Consider the following 14,045-nt stretch of genomic DNA (forward strand, 5'->3'; position numbering starts at 1 on the left):
CTTTAAAGATTACATCAATCCTATATTTTTTATATGCGCAGTTTAATCTACATGCCTGTCTACATGCCTAAAGGTACAATCCCAGTCCAACACTAATAGAGCAGAGGCATGGTCTGATCTGTACTTTAGGGAACTTGAATTCCAGTGTAAGGAAGAGTAAGTGATGCGTTATTGGTGAAGGGGGAGATGGCAAATCAATGAGTTGCCCTTTTTTTCAGTCTTGAGTACAAAGAGAGGTTAGGAGTTGTGGAATAGAGTGGCAAATGAATTATCCTAGCTGAAGATGAAAAAAGCAGTATTTGAGCCAAAAGTTTTGTATAAAAGAAGATATCACAGAAAATAGGTGTGTTTCTGTAGCACAGTATGGAGGAAAATGGAAACTTTGGAGTCATGGGGACTTGCACAACTCCTTACTGCATCATCTGATCCTAGCAGGTAGTCTTAACAGTGACAGCAAAAAGACACTTAAAGACTCAGGTCTCATTTCCATTTAGAAGTCAATCCAAGGCTCAGTTAAAAGGCATTACCATGTAGTGTCTGAAAATGTTTGCCAAATTTAGCTGGAAAAAATAACTTCCACTGTACATGATTGTGCAGTTAAAAGATTTTCAACAAAGTAAGCTCATCAAATGGCTATGCAAAATGCACTTTACAGGCTACAGCATACACTGTGAACATAACTGTTTTCTTTTAAATATTATTATTTCTCACAGCTGCATTGCTTGAATAGTTTATTAAATTCACAACTGTGAATACTACCAGAGCTCTGACCCCAGTCTTCCAAGGCATCCCTTTTGTTTTATGTCCCTTATAAAACTAGAGAACATTAATAAATGTTCAGAATTTAAAAATAATCTACACAATGCAAAGCAATATAGACAGAAACTGTTTTCCAAATGCAGGCAAATACTGTTTTTTTGGAAATTACACATTAAGTATCATAACACGCAGTATAAGAGACCACTTACACTGAGAGCAGGTGTTAGTATGGCCCCCATAATAAGCCTCTTTATAGATTGGCCTTATACTGAAGTAAGTCACTTATACTGAGACCAGGTTATTTGGAATCAGGACAGAACTGCGTTGAGAGCAACTCTTTTAGAATCTGCCCCAATGGATGTGTAGTATTTCCTTCCTTTCTAGAGAAAAATATGTATTCCTTTAAATGTTTTTTGTCATTTAAGCAATTGAACCATCTTATGAATTTTCTGTTTTTCTTTTTGTCATTTGTTTACTTATGCATTCTGAAAAACCTACCATTGCGCAAAAATACATCAAAAAAGAAAAGTAACATTTTTAAGTCTTTGAATTTACAACTACATTTTAAATATGCTGGTGTATTATTCACAAAATATTATAATTTGCCAGGGTTTATTATTAATTATTTCTACGTTTTGTTCATGAGGTTTATTTTTTTATCATTACATAAGCTTATACGTATTTTTTTCAATTAGTTTTGCATTCTTTATCTGTGCAGTGTGCTATGAATTTTAAAATGTGTTGTTAGTATATAGTTATCCAAGTCTGGAAAATGTATTGCTCCTTTTAATTTCTAATAAGATTATTACAGCTGTTCTTGGTCTAACAGGATGCTTTATAAAAAAGAAGAGCTTATTTTCTTAATGTGCTGTTTAGTAGATGCTAAGACTGTTGTTTGAAGTAAGTATAACATCTTGGGTAACAATATTTTTTTATTAAAATCTTAAAATGTAAAAGATAATTCACTCTAGTTAACACTTTGTTAATTGTATCACTAATGTCATCATGTCTGTTTGTCTTTAACATAACTCTCAAGTAATTTAAGTGAACATTATTCAAGTTCTAATAGTAGTTACATATTGAAGCATAGTCGTGCTTTTGATTTAAAATAACATTTTAGTTTTATTATCATTAAATTTAAACTCAGAGATAACATCAACATGTCTAATGCTGTTTGTAAATGTCATAAATATTGTACTAAATTACTTATATCCATTAAAATTAATAGTATATTTTTAAGTATTATTTACTTTTTTGTTTTTTTCGTATCAACTTTTTTATATCCACCTCCAGTGATAAAAACAAACTGAGTTTGATGTTTTGTTATTTATGGTTGTAGAAGGTCGTTAATATAGTAAGAAGTCTGACAGCAAAATCTAGGTGTTCTAACATTATATATATATATATATATATATATATATATATATATATATATATATATCAAGGCTATTAGTAGCTAATTCTTATTTGTAACTGCCTGTGTAATCCATTAAGATTAATATTTTGATATTATATATTATAATGCCAATTTATAATAAAATCCACTTTGGTCTTCAAGAAATAATAGTGATGAATATGGTTTCATCTTTTCAGCAAATATCAACACAAAAATCTTGCATTCCGGTTTAATAGTGATGTAGGACTATTTGATGAACGTGATCCTTAACTAGCTTTAAAATAGAGATTGTTAGTGAATATTTTTCAAAGTGGCAAAATTTGGTTATTTTTCTGTATATTGATAAAAACCTTATTTGAAATTTGGATTAATTTTTGTGTTAACTGTGATGATAGGAGGCACTGCCAGTCATACCAGGAGAAGTAGGGCAGTGGCTGTATAACTTGTGCCAGCACAGCTAGCTGGAATTTTGTAAATAATTCTATGTCATTTGTATGTCAAACTGATTTATGCAGATGCTTGTGCTGAAAATGTATTTGTGAGCTTTGCTTGTATTAAAATGTATCAACGGTGCACCCTGCTGCAATAAAAAGAAATGTGCATGTATTATTGTAACTGAATTAACTGTATATGCTTTAATAGAGGATACCGGGACAGCAGAGGGTAACCAGCTAGCTTACTTAAAGAAAAATAAGAGAAATGTGAATGATCTGTTAAACCATTAAAATGGTACCCCATAGTGTTGAATAGGACTGGAGACTGTGGGTTTGGAAGAAGCCTTTGTTCATTAGCTCAGTAAAAAGAGGGGAAGCCCCAGGCACTGCCATAAACATTTGGATGTGTATTGTAGCCATCTATGCTAAATTACTGTTTCAGCTTCAAAGGGGAATACTGTAAGAACCTAGAGTCAGGTGACCAGATGAGGTCATTTTGCAAGCCATCTTGGATATTATATTTTACAGGGAGTAATCCCTGCGTATTGAGCATTCTGTTTTGGGGAACCTGACTAGAAGGGCTGCTCACATATTTCCTTGTGCCTTGCTCTATCAAGTAAGTTATTAGGGAATAGTAATTTTCCTAAATTCAGCCAGGAATACAGTGAAACTTAGTTTAGAGATTGCTTTTCTTTATTTGTATGAGTCTTGTCCGTCAATGTTATTTTCAATATTTCCTTGAACTCTGTGGTTTACTATAAATATATATTCAGTATTTTTATGCTCTTCTATTATTTATTATTAAATATATTTAAAACTTTTATTGTGGCTGGTCCTCATAGAAAGTATTTAATGTTTGACAGTGCCTATACTCTCATGCCAGCCCCAGGCTTTGGAACTCACTGCCAGCAGAAATTACTACTATTGCAAGCTTTAACAACTTCAAACAAACCCTAAAAAAATATTTTCTTTGTAATCAGAACTGCCCCTGTTCTTTCCGTAACAGGTGAATGCTATTCACTCTTTAATGATTTTTCCTTTCTATCCCTAAAACATTAATTTCACCCACTAACCACTAACATATTGGACTAAGAGACCTTACATACTCCTATACCCTTTTGTTCCTGTCGTACTGTACAATTTTTCTAAGCATCTACCTCCTTTTAATATTCTGACATTCTACACCCTTACTTTCCCATCCTACTCTACTATTCTTCTAAGCATCTTCTTGCTTCTAATTTTCTGACCCTGGCCTGACCTACTCTCTTTACCTTAATTGTGTGTGTGTGTGTGTGTGTGTGTGTGTGTGTGTGTGTGTGTGTGTGTGTGTGTGTGTGTGTGTGTGTGTATGTGTGTATATATATATATATATATATATATATATATATATATATATATATATATATATATATATATATATATATATATATATATATATAAACTTAATACATAACTTTTGCACTCTACCACATTAATTATTGCCTATCTAGTACATGTTTTATTTTATTATTTTATCTACCTCACTTTACATATTTTGTAGTCATTATTGTATCTACCTCTCTGTACTTATTTTAGTATTCATTACTTAATTATTAATAAACTTGGATTTTGCTGGTGGTCTGTTCTGCACACTTATTTCATCTATTTGCTGCTTTTGAGTATTCATTACTTATTAATGTGTGCTTTAATATTTGCTGTTAGCTTGTTCATGTAAATTGTCTTATCTTTTGGAGCTTTTCTCCACGGACCTCTGTTGAAAATGGGTTCCTGACCCAGTCGGACTCTCCCGGTAAACAAATGTTAAATAAATAAAATAAATAAATAAGTTTAGTGATACTGTGTGGGCCACTCCAGAAGGCCTAGCTTTCTTGAACAGCTACTACAATTTGACATATCAAAGAAGGATGGCAGCAGTAGGTTCTGTGTGGACTGCAGAAGACTAATTAATCACACAGAGTCAGATGCTTACCCCATGCCTAGGACAGATAAAGCCTTAGAGAACCTGGGTGGGGCTAAGTATCTGACCACTACTGATCTAACTAAGGGCTACTGGCAGGTGCTCTTGACTCCCAGTGCAAAAGAGAGGTCAACTGTTGTGACTCTTTTTGGCTTGTATGAGTTCATGAAGATGCCCTTTGGGATGAAAAATGCCCCAGAAACTTTCCAGAGGCTGGTAGATCATATCCTAGCAGGAGATTATGCCTTGGTTACCTGGATGATATTACCTTCTACAGCCATTTCTGACAAGAGCACCTTCATCATTTCAGGGAGGTGCTGAGCATACTGCAAAGGGCAGGGTTGACCATTAAGCCCAATAAGCATCAGATGGGTATGGCAGAGATCTTCTACCTGGGACATAGAGTGAGCAGTGGTAAGATCAGGCCAGAACCTGCTTAAGTGGAAGCTATTCAGCCTTGGCCTGTCCCTGTTATGAACAAGCAGGTGATGACATTCTTAGGGACAGTGGGGTGCTATAGAAAATTTGCCCCCAATTATAGTACAATAGCTGATCCCCTCACAGACCTGACAGAGAAAAACAGGCCAGATACGGTAGTGTGGACCCCAGCATGTGAGCAGGCATTCCAGAAGCTTGAAGGAGCTTTTGGAGGACCCCTTGTGTTAGCCAGTCCATATTATAGCAAATAATTTGTTTTGTAGGTGGATGCTTCAAACCATGGGGTGGGGGCTGTACTTAGCCAGGTTTCCTCAGAAGGAGAAGAGCACCCAGTGGTACATCTGGGCAGTAGATTCCAACTGAGGGAGGTATGTTATGCAGCTGTAGAAAATGAATGTCTAGTCATAGTATGGGCAATGCAGAAACTTCAGCCTTATCTGTATGGAAGGAAATTCACTATCGTTACAGACCACAATCCCTTAACATGGTTACATAGAGCCAGCCAGCAAAATGCCAAGTTATTAAGGTGAAGCCTAAGATTACAGGCATATGACATGACAGTACAACACTATAGTGGGTCAGCAATGCCAATGTAGATGGACTCTCAAGACACTGAATGGAGTAACATATTCCCAGATAGACATTTCTCTCAAGTCACGTTTCTCAAGGGTCACTCGAAAAACTAATGTGAGTCTTCAAAAGGGAGAGAGGTGGAGGTGCTGCCATCAATGCCAGAAGAAGTAGGGCAGTGGATGTATGACTTGTGCCAGCACAGTTAGCTGGAATTTTGTAAATAATTATATGTCATTTGCATGTCAAACTGATTTGTACAGTTGCTTGTGCTGAAAATGTATTTGTGACATTCGCTTGTGTTAAAATGTATCAACAGTGCATGTGATGTCCCCACACTTGGCCAGTAATCAGGGGGTCTGAATCCTCACCACTGTCACTGGAGAGGGACATGCACTTGGAATACAAGTGGATACATTCAGTATTTCCAGGTGCAGACCTTTCTGCATCCAGCATGATTTCCCTTAAGAGCACAAAGAAACCACACTCTGTACAGTGTCTGGATCTCTCTGTCTCCCTCCAGGTCTTGTGAGATTTGATTTTTCACACACACACACACACACACACACACACACACACACACACACACACACACACACACACCTGGAAAAGGCTGGCACAGATTTAATACAAATACAAATGGTAGTAGTTGACCAAAATAGCTAGGCCTTCTGGAGTGGCCCACAGTATCACCAAATAAATGTAAGCACTCTCAAAAGTTAAATACATTCTGCAAGGACGAGACACAATAAAAGTTTAAAATATATTTAATAATAAATAATAGAACAGCATGATGATACTGAATATATATTTACAGTAAACCACAGAGGTCAAAATCACAGGAAATATTGAAAATAACATAGAGGGACAGACTCATAGAAATAAAGAAAAACAATCTCTAAACTAAGCTTTAGTATATTCCTGACTGAATCTAGGAGAATTACTATTCCCTAATAACTTACTTGATAGAGCAAGGCAAAATGAAATATGTGAGCAGCCTTTCTAGTCAGGTTCCCCAAAACAGAATACTCAATACTCAGAGATTACTCCCTGTAAAATATAATATCTAGGATGACTTGCAGAATGACCTCATCAGGTCACCTGACTCTAGGTTCTCACAGTATCCCTCTTTGAAGCTGAGACATGAATTTAGCATACACAGCTACAATACGCATCCAAATGTTTATGGCAGTGCCTGGGGCTTCCCCTCTTTTTACTGATCTAATGAACAAAGGCTGCATCAGACCCACTGTCTCTGGTCCTGTTCAGTGCTGTAGGGTAACATTTTAATGGTTTTACAGCGCATTTATATTTACCTTATTTTTCTTAAAGTAAGCTAGCTGGTTAACCTTTGCTCTCCTAGTATCCTCTATTAAAACATACACATTGAATTCAGTTACAATAATATATGTACATTTCTTTTCATTCCAGCAGGGTGCACTATTGATACATTTTAACACAAGCAAACCTCACAAATACATTTTAGCACAAGCATCTGTACAAATCAGTTTAATATACAAATGACATATAATTATTTACAAAATTCCAGCTAGCTGCGCTGGTACAAGTCATACATCCACTGCCGTTCTTCTCCTGGCATGGCTGGCAGTACCTCCTATCATCACAGTAACATTTTATTTATATATATATATATATATATATATATATATATATATATATATATATATATATATATATATGTATATATTTCACAGATTAAATCTAAATGATAAACATACAATCAAGGATCTAGGAACGTGGGTTGATAATTCCCTCTATTGACCATCGTGTGACAGTGGTTGTTAGGAAATGCTTTTATTTAGTACAACTAATTGACAGTCAAGTGCAATACCCCCTTCAAAATCTCTCTCTCTCTCTCTCTCTATATATATATATATATGTATGTATATATATATATATATATATATATATATATATATATATATATATATATATGTGTGTATATCAAAAAATAAGACCCCAAAGATTCCTAGCCAAAAAGGTCATAAGCCTAAACTCCCTGAGCTATCAAAACAGGCTGGAAGCTGTATTCTTTTTTTCATTGTCTTGTAGACTTATAAGGGTAAATCTCTTGTATTGCTAACTGTGCCATTACACAGTTGTTCTGGACTTTCTGTATCTCTGCAAGTCCAATGTCTCCAGCAGTAATAGAATCAGGGACCTAAATCTTCACCAACGGTGTTAAAAATACAGATGATGGAGGGACAGATTTATAACTCAGCACTTCCCAAACATTTGGAATAAACGTCCCTTGCATTTTAAGCAGTGTGACTCACTATAATCATTTAAACATAGCCTAATTGACTGGATGGGTAACCAAAGTTTACCACAGGACTGACTGGTATAGTCCTCCTGGGAAAGGTGGTAACGTCTGAGTGAGGGTTCTGGCAAGGCATAAATGGTCATAGGACCCAATAGCCTTAGAGTGTTTCTTAATCTATGAATCTAATGCAAGCCATCTGTACCTGTTGCTTTACTTCCTTTAAATGTTCTGTTTCCTTTAAATGTTCTATTAACTATTGAGTAGTTATTGGTTTTAATAAATGAAACATTAAAATTTATATTTTCATCCAGTAACTTTTATTATAGCACTATTTTAAGTAAATTCTGTTAGTTCAATCATATCTAATGTTGTATAAATATTCTTACTATTAAGATATTTTGTACATTTTAGATTTCCTAAATATCTGTAAAGTCAATATGATTTAATTTAGACAACATTTTAGACCTGTATGTTAATATATATAACCTTTTCTGTACAGGTGTGCATTGCTTAACATCCTTCCTCAAAACAACTAGGATGCTAAGCGATCACCATATACTTTACATTGTGCTTCACTTAACGTCCTCCTGCACATTGTCCGACCATATTTACGTCAACTTAGCACAGTATGATGATTTATTTTAAAGTGTTATACCATGTATATATGTGTATTGTCTGTATTGTAACATGCAAAAAATGCAGTTTCTTCCGAAAATATTATTTACATTATTTTAATTTGGTCATATAGGGTACAATTCTTTCTATATTGCTGTTTTTTTTTTTTTGTTTAATTTAAAAAATCTTAAAAAAGTGTATTTAGTGATCACATAAATGACAATAAATTAGTTTATTTCTGAAGTTAAACCACAGATTTAAAAAATCTATTAAAGAGTCTGAGAACTCAATACATATGCATTGATAATGATTTTGTGTATGGTTTTCCTGTGATGGTTCTTTAATGTTACTTGTGAAACTCTAAATCTAAAAATCTAAATCTGTACGCTGTTTGCATATTTGTCAGTTCCAGAGGACAAAGTTCAATAGAATAAAATTAGTAGTTTGCTTGATGATCTAAGGCCTTTTGGCTGAGTGATGTTGTACTAGGTTTTTGAGGGCAGGACACTTATTGGGGAGGTAATAGATCGAATGACAGAGGCAGAGCTGGTTGTAGGTTAGGAGGTTGGGCAGTTCAAGCCAGTGGAGCTGTCTCAAAGCAGTACAGTGATGAGTTCTGTATGAGCAATTTGCAGCAAAGCAGGCAGTTCTGTTATAGCAGGCTTCCATTTTGCTTAGTTCAGTTTTGTTGAGATTAGTCAGAATGGGAGATGCATAGAGTAGGGTGGATAGAAGTTGGGACCGAGCAATGGCTGATCTTGTGTTGTTGATAAGAAATGGTTTGATACGGTAGAGTGATCCCAGTTTGGCATGTACTTTTTTAATAGTTGAGTTGAGATGACTATCAAATTTTAGGCGGGAGTCTATGGTTATTCTCAATAGCTTAGCCTGTGCCACTGGAGCGATTGGAGTAGCATTTGTGGAGTAGATAATGAATTGACTGTTATCAGTGTTTTTGTTAGAACTGGTTATAATCATAAGCTGAGTTTTCTTTGGATTGAGGATAAGTTGGGCTTTGGTAAGGTAGTGTTCAATGTCAGAGAATGCTAGTTGAGTTGTTTGCAGGAGGGTGGGAATGTTTTGTGCAGCACAGATTAAGGTAGTGTCATCTGCATACTGAATGATAGATGCATACTGTGTGGAGGTATGGAGGTCATTTGTGAAGATTGTGAATAGCAGTCGTCTTAAGATAGAACCCTGTGGGACTCCTATAGTTATGGGCAGCTGAGGAGAGAGAGAATTTTCCCATTTCACAGCTTGGTACCTGTCAGTTAAGTAGCTTTGGAACCAAGTAAGAGTGGAATTTGATAGGTGATATTGGTTTAGTTTGTTTAGCAGGACTGGGTGCGAGACTGTGTTAAATGCTTTGGACATATCCAAAAAAAGAGTTGACACATGCAGTCCTTCGTTTTTAAGATGGTTTACTGTGTCTGTGAAGCAGAGGAGGGCTGTAGTGGTACTATGGGCAGGTCTGAGACCATGCTGAGTAGGTGACAGGATGTTGCTGTCTGGGAGATATGTTAACATCTGGGTATGGATGCATTTTTCTAGGATTTTGGCCAGGGGGGAGAGTAAAGCAATGTGTCTGTAGTTATTAAGTTCACTGGCGGTCCTGCCTTTATATATGGGTGTAACAGGATATTTTCCAGAGTTTGGGCACATAGTTTTCAACAATTGATCTGTTTATGAGTGTGGAGATTGTAGATATATGGGTCTATTTTAAAAGCACGAAGGTGTACTTACCCGAATACGTAAACACCGACACATATTCCTTGAACCGTGAATACACCGAACGCCCTAAACTGCAAAATTCAAAATCTCAAATCGTCATAGTTGTCCCACCCCACCGCCCGCTACATATTACCTACCCAAACAAACTAAATAAACCACATACATAAACTAATCAACATCCTACTTCTAACCCTAAACTAAACCCTACTTCTAACCCTACACTAAATCTTGCATATACCACCATGTATGCACTTACCTTAACCCGCACCATAACCCTAAGGTCTGTAACTATAACACACTTACCTTACGAAGCTATAACCAAACAAAGTAAATAATCCACAGACGTACACCTAACAAAACCCTACTTCTAACCCTACACTAAATCTCACATACATTACCATCTATGCACTTACCTTAACCCGCACCCTAACCCTAAGGACCGCAACTATCACACACTTACCTTACGGAGCTATACCGCAGAAGGGCCAACCACGACAATTCGACATTTCGGATTTCGCGCTTCAGGACGATCAATGTTTTCGCGGTTTGTTGAAGATGTGTTGGCGTTTACGTATTCGGGTAAGTACACCTTCGTGCTTTTAATATAGACCCGAGATATATATAGCTAGGTACATATAGATATAGATATATGTATGTTTTTATATATTTATATAGTCCAAGGGTGTGGGGGCTTACTTCCACCTTGAGGGATTTCCCTCTAAAATATAATGTTTTGCATATTTTATGACCTTGTGAGTTTTGCTGTTTTAATCTGCAGCCTACGAAGGTTTTAGATATTTTAGCTTCTGTTAACAGAATATTGATTAATAAATAATACAATATTAGTCATAACAAATCCACTTATTGAAGTCCAGAGTATCTAGTTTATTTGCATATATTCATCATTTCTGCATCGTTACTTCTTATATTGCACTCATATTTGATTCTATTTCTTTGTCTCTCATGCTGCCTCTCTGTCTTTTTTTCGCAGAGCAAAATCTGTACCCACAGAGGGAGTGAAGTCTAATCCATCTAAGAGGCACCGTGACCGTCTGAATGCAGAACTGGAACATTTGGCTAGCTTGCTACCTTTTCAGGAAGATGTTATTTCCAAACTTGACAAACTTTCAGTTTTGCGGCTTAGTGCCTGTTACCTAAGGGCAAAAGCATTTTTCAGTGGTAAACTCTTCATACTTATTTATATTTTTGTTTGAATTTTTGTGAGCTAAATGATTGTGTAGAGCAGAAAATGAGCCTGTGTCGAGATAAGGGAAGTTTGTAGGACCTAAACCTTCTATTACCACAGTACTGCTGTAGTGTATAACAGGATTTAAGCAGTAATTATTTTTTAACATACAGTTTAATTCAATATATGAGTAAACTCCAAGATCTAGGGTGACAATTTGCCAAGGATAATTCCATTTTAAAAGATCCTTAGAACTATAGAGTAATGTTTTGCAGGGACAATTTGTTTTTTTTTTTGTTGGTTAGTTACATTTTTAGCAGTTGTTCTGTAAAGGGTGCTTTGCTGAATACATTTGCACCATTGTGCTGAGTTTTTTCTTGGCAATTATGTGCACTGAGTTCATGTATTTCAAATGTAATGAATACAACACAATGCGGTAGTTTTGGCTTGTTTCCTTTTTCTTTCACAATGAATATTGTTGGTATGATGTTGCATTGATAAATTTCAAATTAACATTATAACAAGATACCCAGTATCTGTAGCTTGGAAATACTCACTAGTGTTAAAAGCTCAGGTCTGTTCTGCTGATGGAGATACCACAATATGCTGTTTGGTCAGCAACCTTCTCATTTAATATCTGCCCATTTGTCGTTAGAGACTGCTCGATCAGATTCAAACTTTTCCTGTCATCCATCTGAATTTGACATTTTTGTACAGTGAATGTGAATATCATTCAGTCAGACATTATGCCAAGAGTATTACAGTTTTTTGATTGCAAGGTTACTTTATCACTCAGTTGTATGTATGTTTCCATGTCACTCCTGTCTACCGACAGGTAGGATATAATGCTGGCTGAACGTCTTTTGCTACCTGTCAGATATTTTTCTTAATAGTCAACCATTCAGGATTTCTGTTAAGTAAGTAATGGATTTACTTACTGCTAGTCAGATTTTAAGACATTTTAACTTATTTTCATGCACGTTTCCCACTGCTATTATTTTAGTGCTTAAGTTACATTTCTAAGATGTTTTAAAGCTGTGTTGACCATATAGCCCTTTTGTTTATGGGGACAGCCAGCCTGGGAGGTAAGAAACGTTGCCTTGCAGTACCTGGACAGTCTGGTGCCACTGCTGAGTGCATAACAATTATGTCTTATTCTAAGATTGTTCTGTTTTCTATATGATAGAGACCACACTGATATATATATATATATAGATATATATATATATATATATTTTGTTTATAACGCGTATTATGTTTGTGGTACTACATGTGCAACCATATTTATATTTCATATCACTACAGGTGTGTCTGACATTTATGGAGAAGGATTCATAATTAATTATAGTATGGCACAGACCAGCCCAAGTCCCTAACAGAAGTTTGTTGTGTACCATACTTATGACATAATAACAGTGAGATTAATAAACATCACTTCTTCATCATGGCATTGCACATTGGGGGTCTCTGTCATGGATTTATTCTACTTTGTCATATTGGTTCTTGAATAGTTCAAAATAAAATTAACAAACCAGTGGCACTAGGGCCACCTGCATGCTGTAACAGGGTAGTTAGCGTGTTAGTATTGGAGCCCTAGCACTATGGGGATTCCTCTGCCATCCTGTATGTAATGCTGTCTTTTGGTGGCATATAATGGTATGGGAGTGATGTACAGATGGACAGTTGCTTGGCACGTGGCTCCTGTTTGTCTGCACCAAGGAATCATTGTTTTCTTTGCATATTTCCAGGTTACACCAGGCACATAGCACCATGGTGCCAGAGGGATGCAAAGTGCAGCTGCTTAAAGTTGTATTTACTGATCATTATGCTATACTGTACAGTGGTAGTTTAGCAAAATCAGTTTAATTTAACACCAGTGGTGTTCATGCACTGAGCTCTTAACATGATAGTCAGTGGGAGGAAGCATGATGGGGCTGAAATGTAAACAAGAAATGTGTATCGTAACATTGGAGGAGGTGGGAACAGATATCCTACTCACTAAATATTACATGACAGGAGGGGAAAGCAAGACCCTAGTCACAGACATTAGTGCTGTTTACATGGGGATTGCTTATGCAAACTATAATGTAATAATCCTGCTACATATTATAATTAATGGAGTCAGCAGTAACATACTTCAGAGGCTACTAGCATGTAACCAGGAAAGATATTAATATGTGGATGACAGAGGTAGGTTGTACAACACAGTGCAGTCTATGTGAATCATGATCACCCAGCACAGGGTGCAGTAGTCCATGTTTAAAGTGCACATGAATCACACCCACTATGTATGTTGTCACACTCTCTGTAATCAGTGTCAGTAATACTGCCCTTTGTTCCTGTACTCTGATATTTACAACATTTATGTCGGAGGCTAACTATAATGCTGCCATTTGTTTTTATTGAGGACTTGCTCTCAAACATATTTGCAGTTTTAAGTACAGTACTGCAGCTGATATCATTCATGTTTATTATGAGTTTCAGTCTTACATGATCCATCATTTTGCCCCTCGCTCTCTACTCTCATCCAGCCATACACTCCCAACCATGCTCTTTGTAGCTCTCACCAGAACCTACTGCAAGTTTATATACCCAATATAAATATTGGCAAACTACTGTATAGCTACTCCATTGCAAATGCTTGGAACAAACTACCACCACATGCCAGATCTATC

General features: G+C 36.1%; 1 protein-coding gene across 1 annotated transcript in view; it reads left to right on the forward strand.

Moving 5' to 3' along the window:
• LOC122796306 (aryl hydrocarbon receptor-like) overlaps positions 1–14,045 on the forward strand; it is a 1,394,090-nt gene that overhangs the window by 118,902 nt on the left and 1,261,143 nt on the right. The window contains exon 2 of the mRNA XM_044064677.1: positions 11,176–11,363. Within this exon, the coding sequence (XP_043920612.1) occupies positions 11,176–11,363 (188 nt within the window). The remainder of the gene's footprint in view (positions 1–11,175; positions 11,364–14,045) is intronic.

This window comes from Protopterus annectens, chromosome 3.part0 (assembly GCF_019279795.1).
Source record: "Protopterus annectens isolate FY-2018-M chromosome 3.part0, PAN1.0, whole genome shotgun sequence".
Classification (NCBI taxonomy): Eukaryota; Metazoa; Chordata; order Ceratodontiformes; family Protopteridae; genus Protopterus; species Protopterus annectens.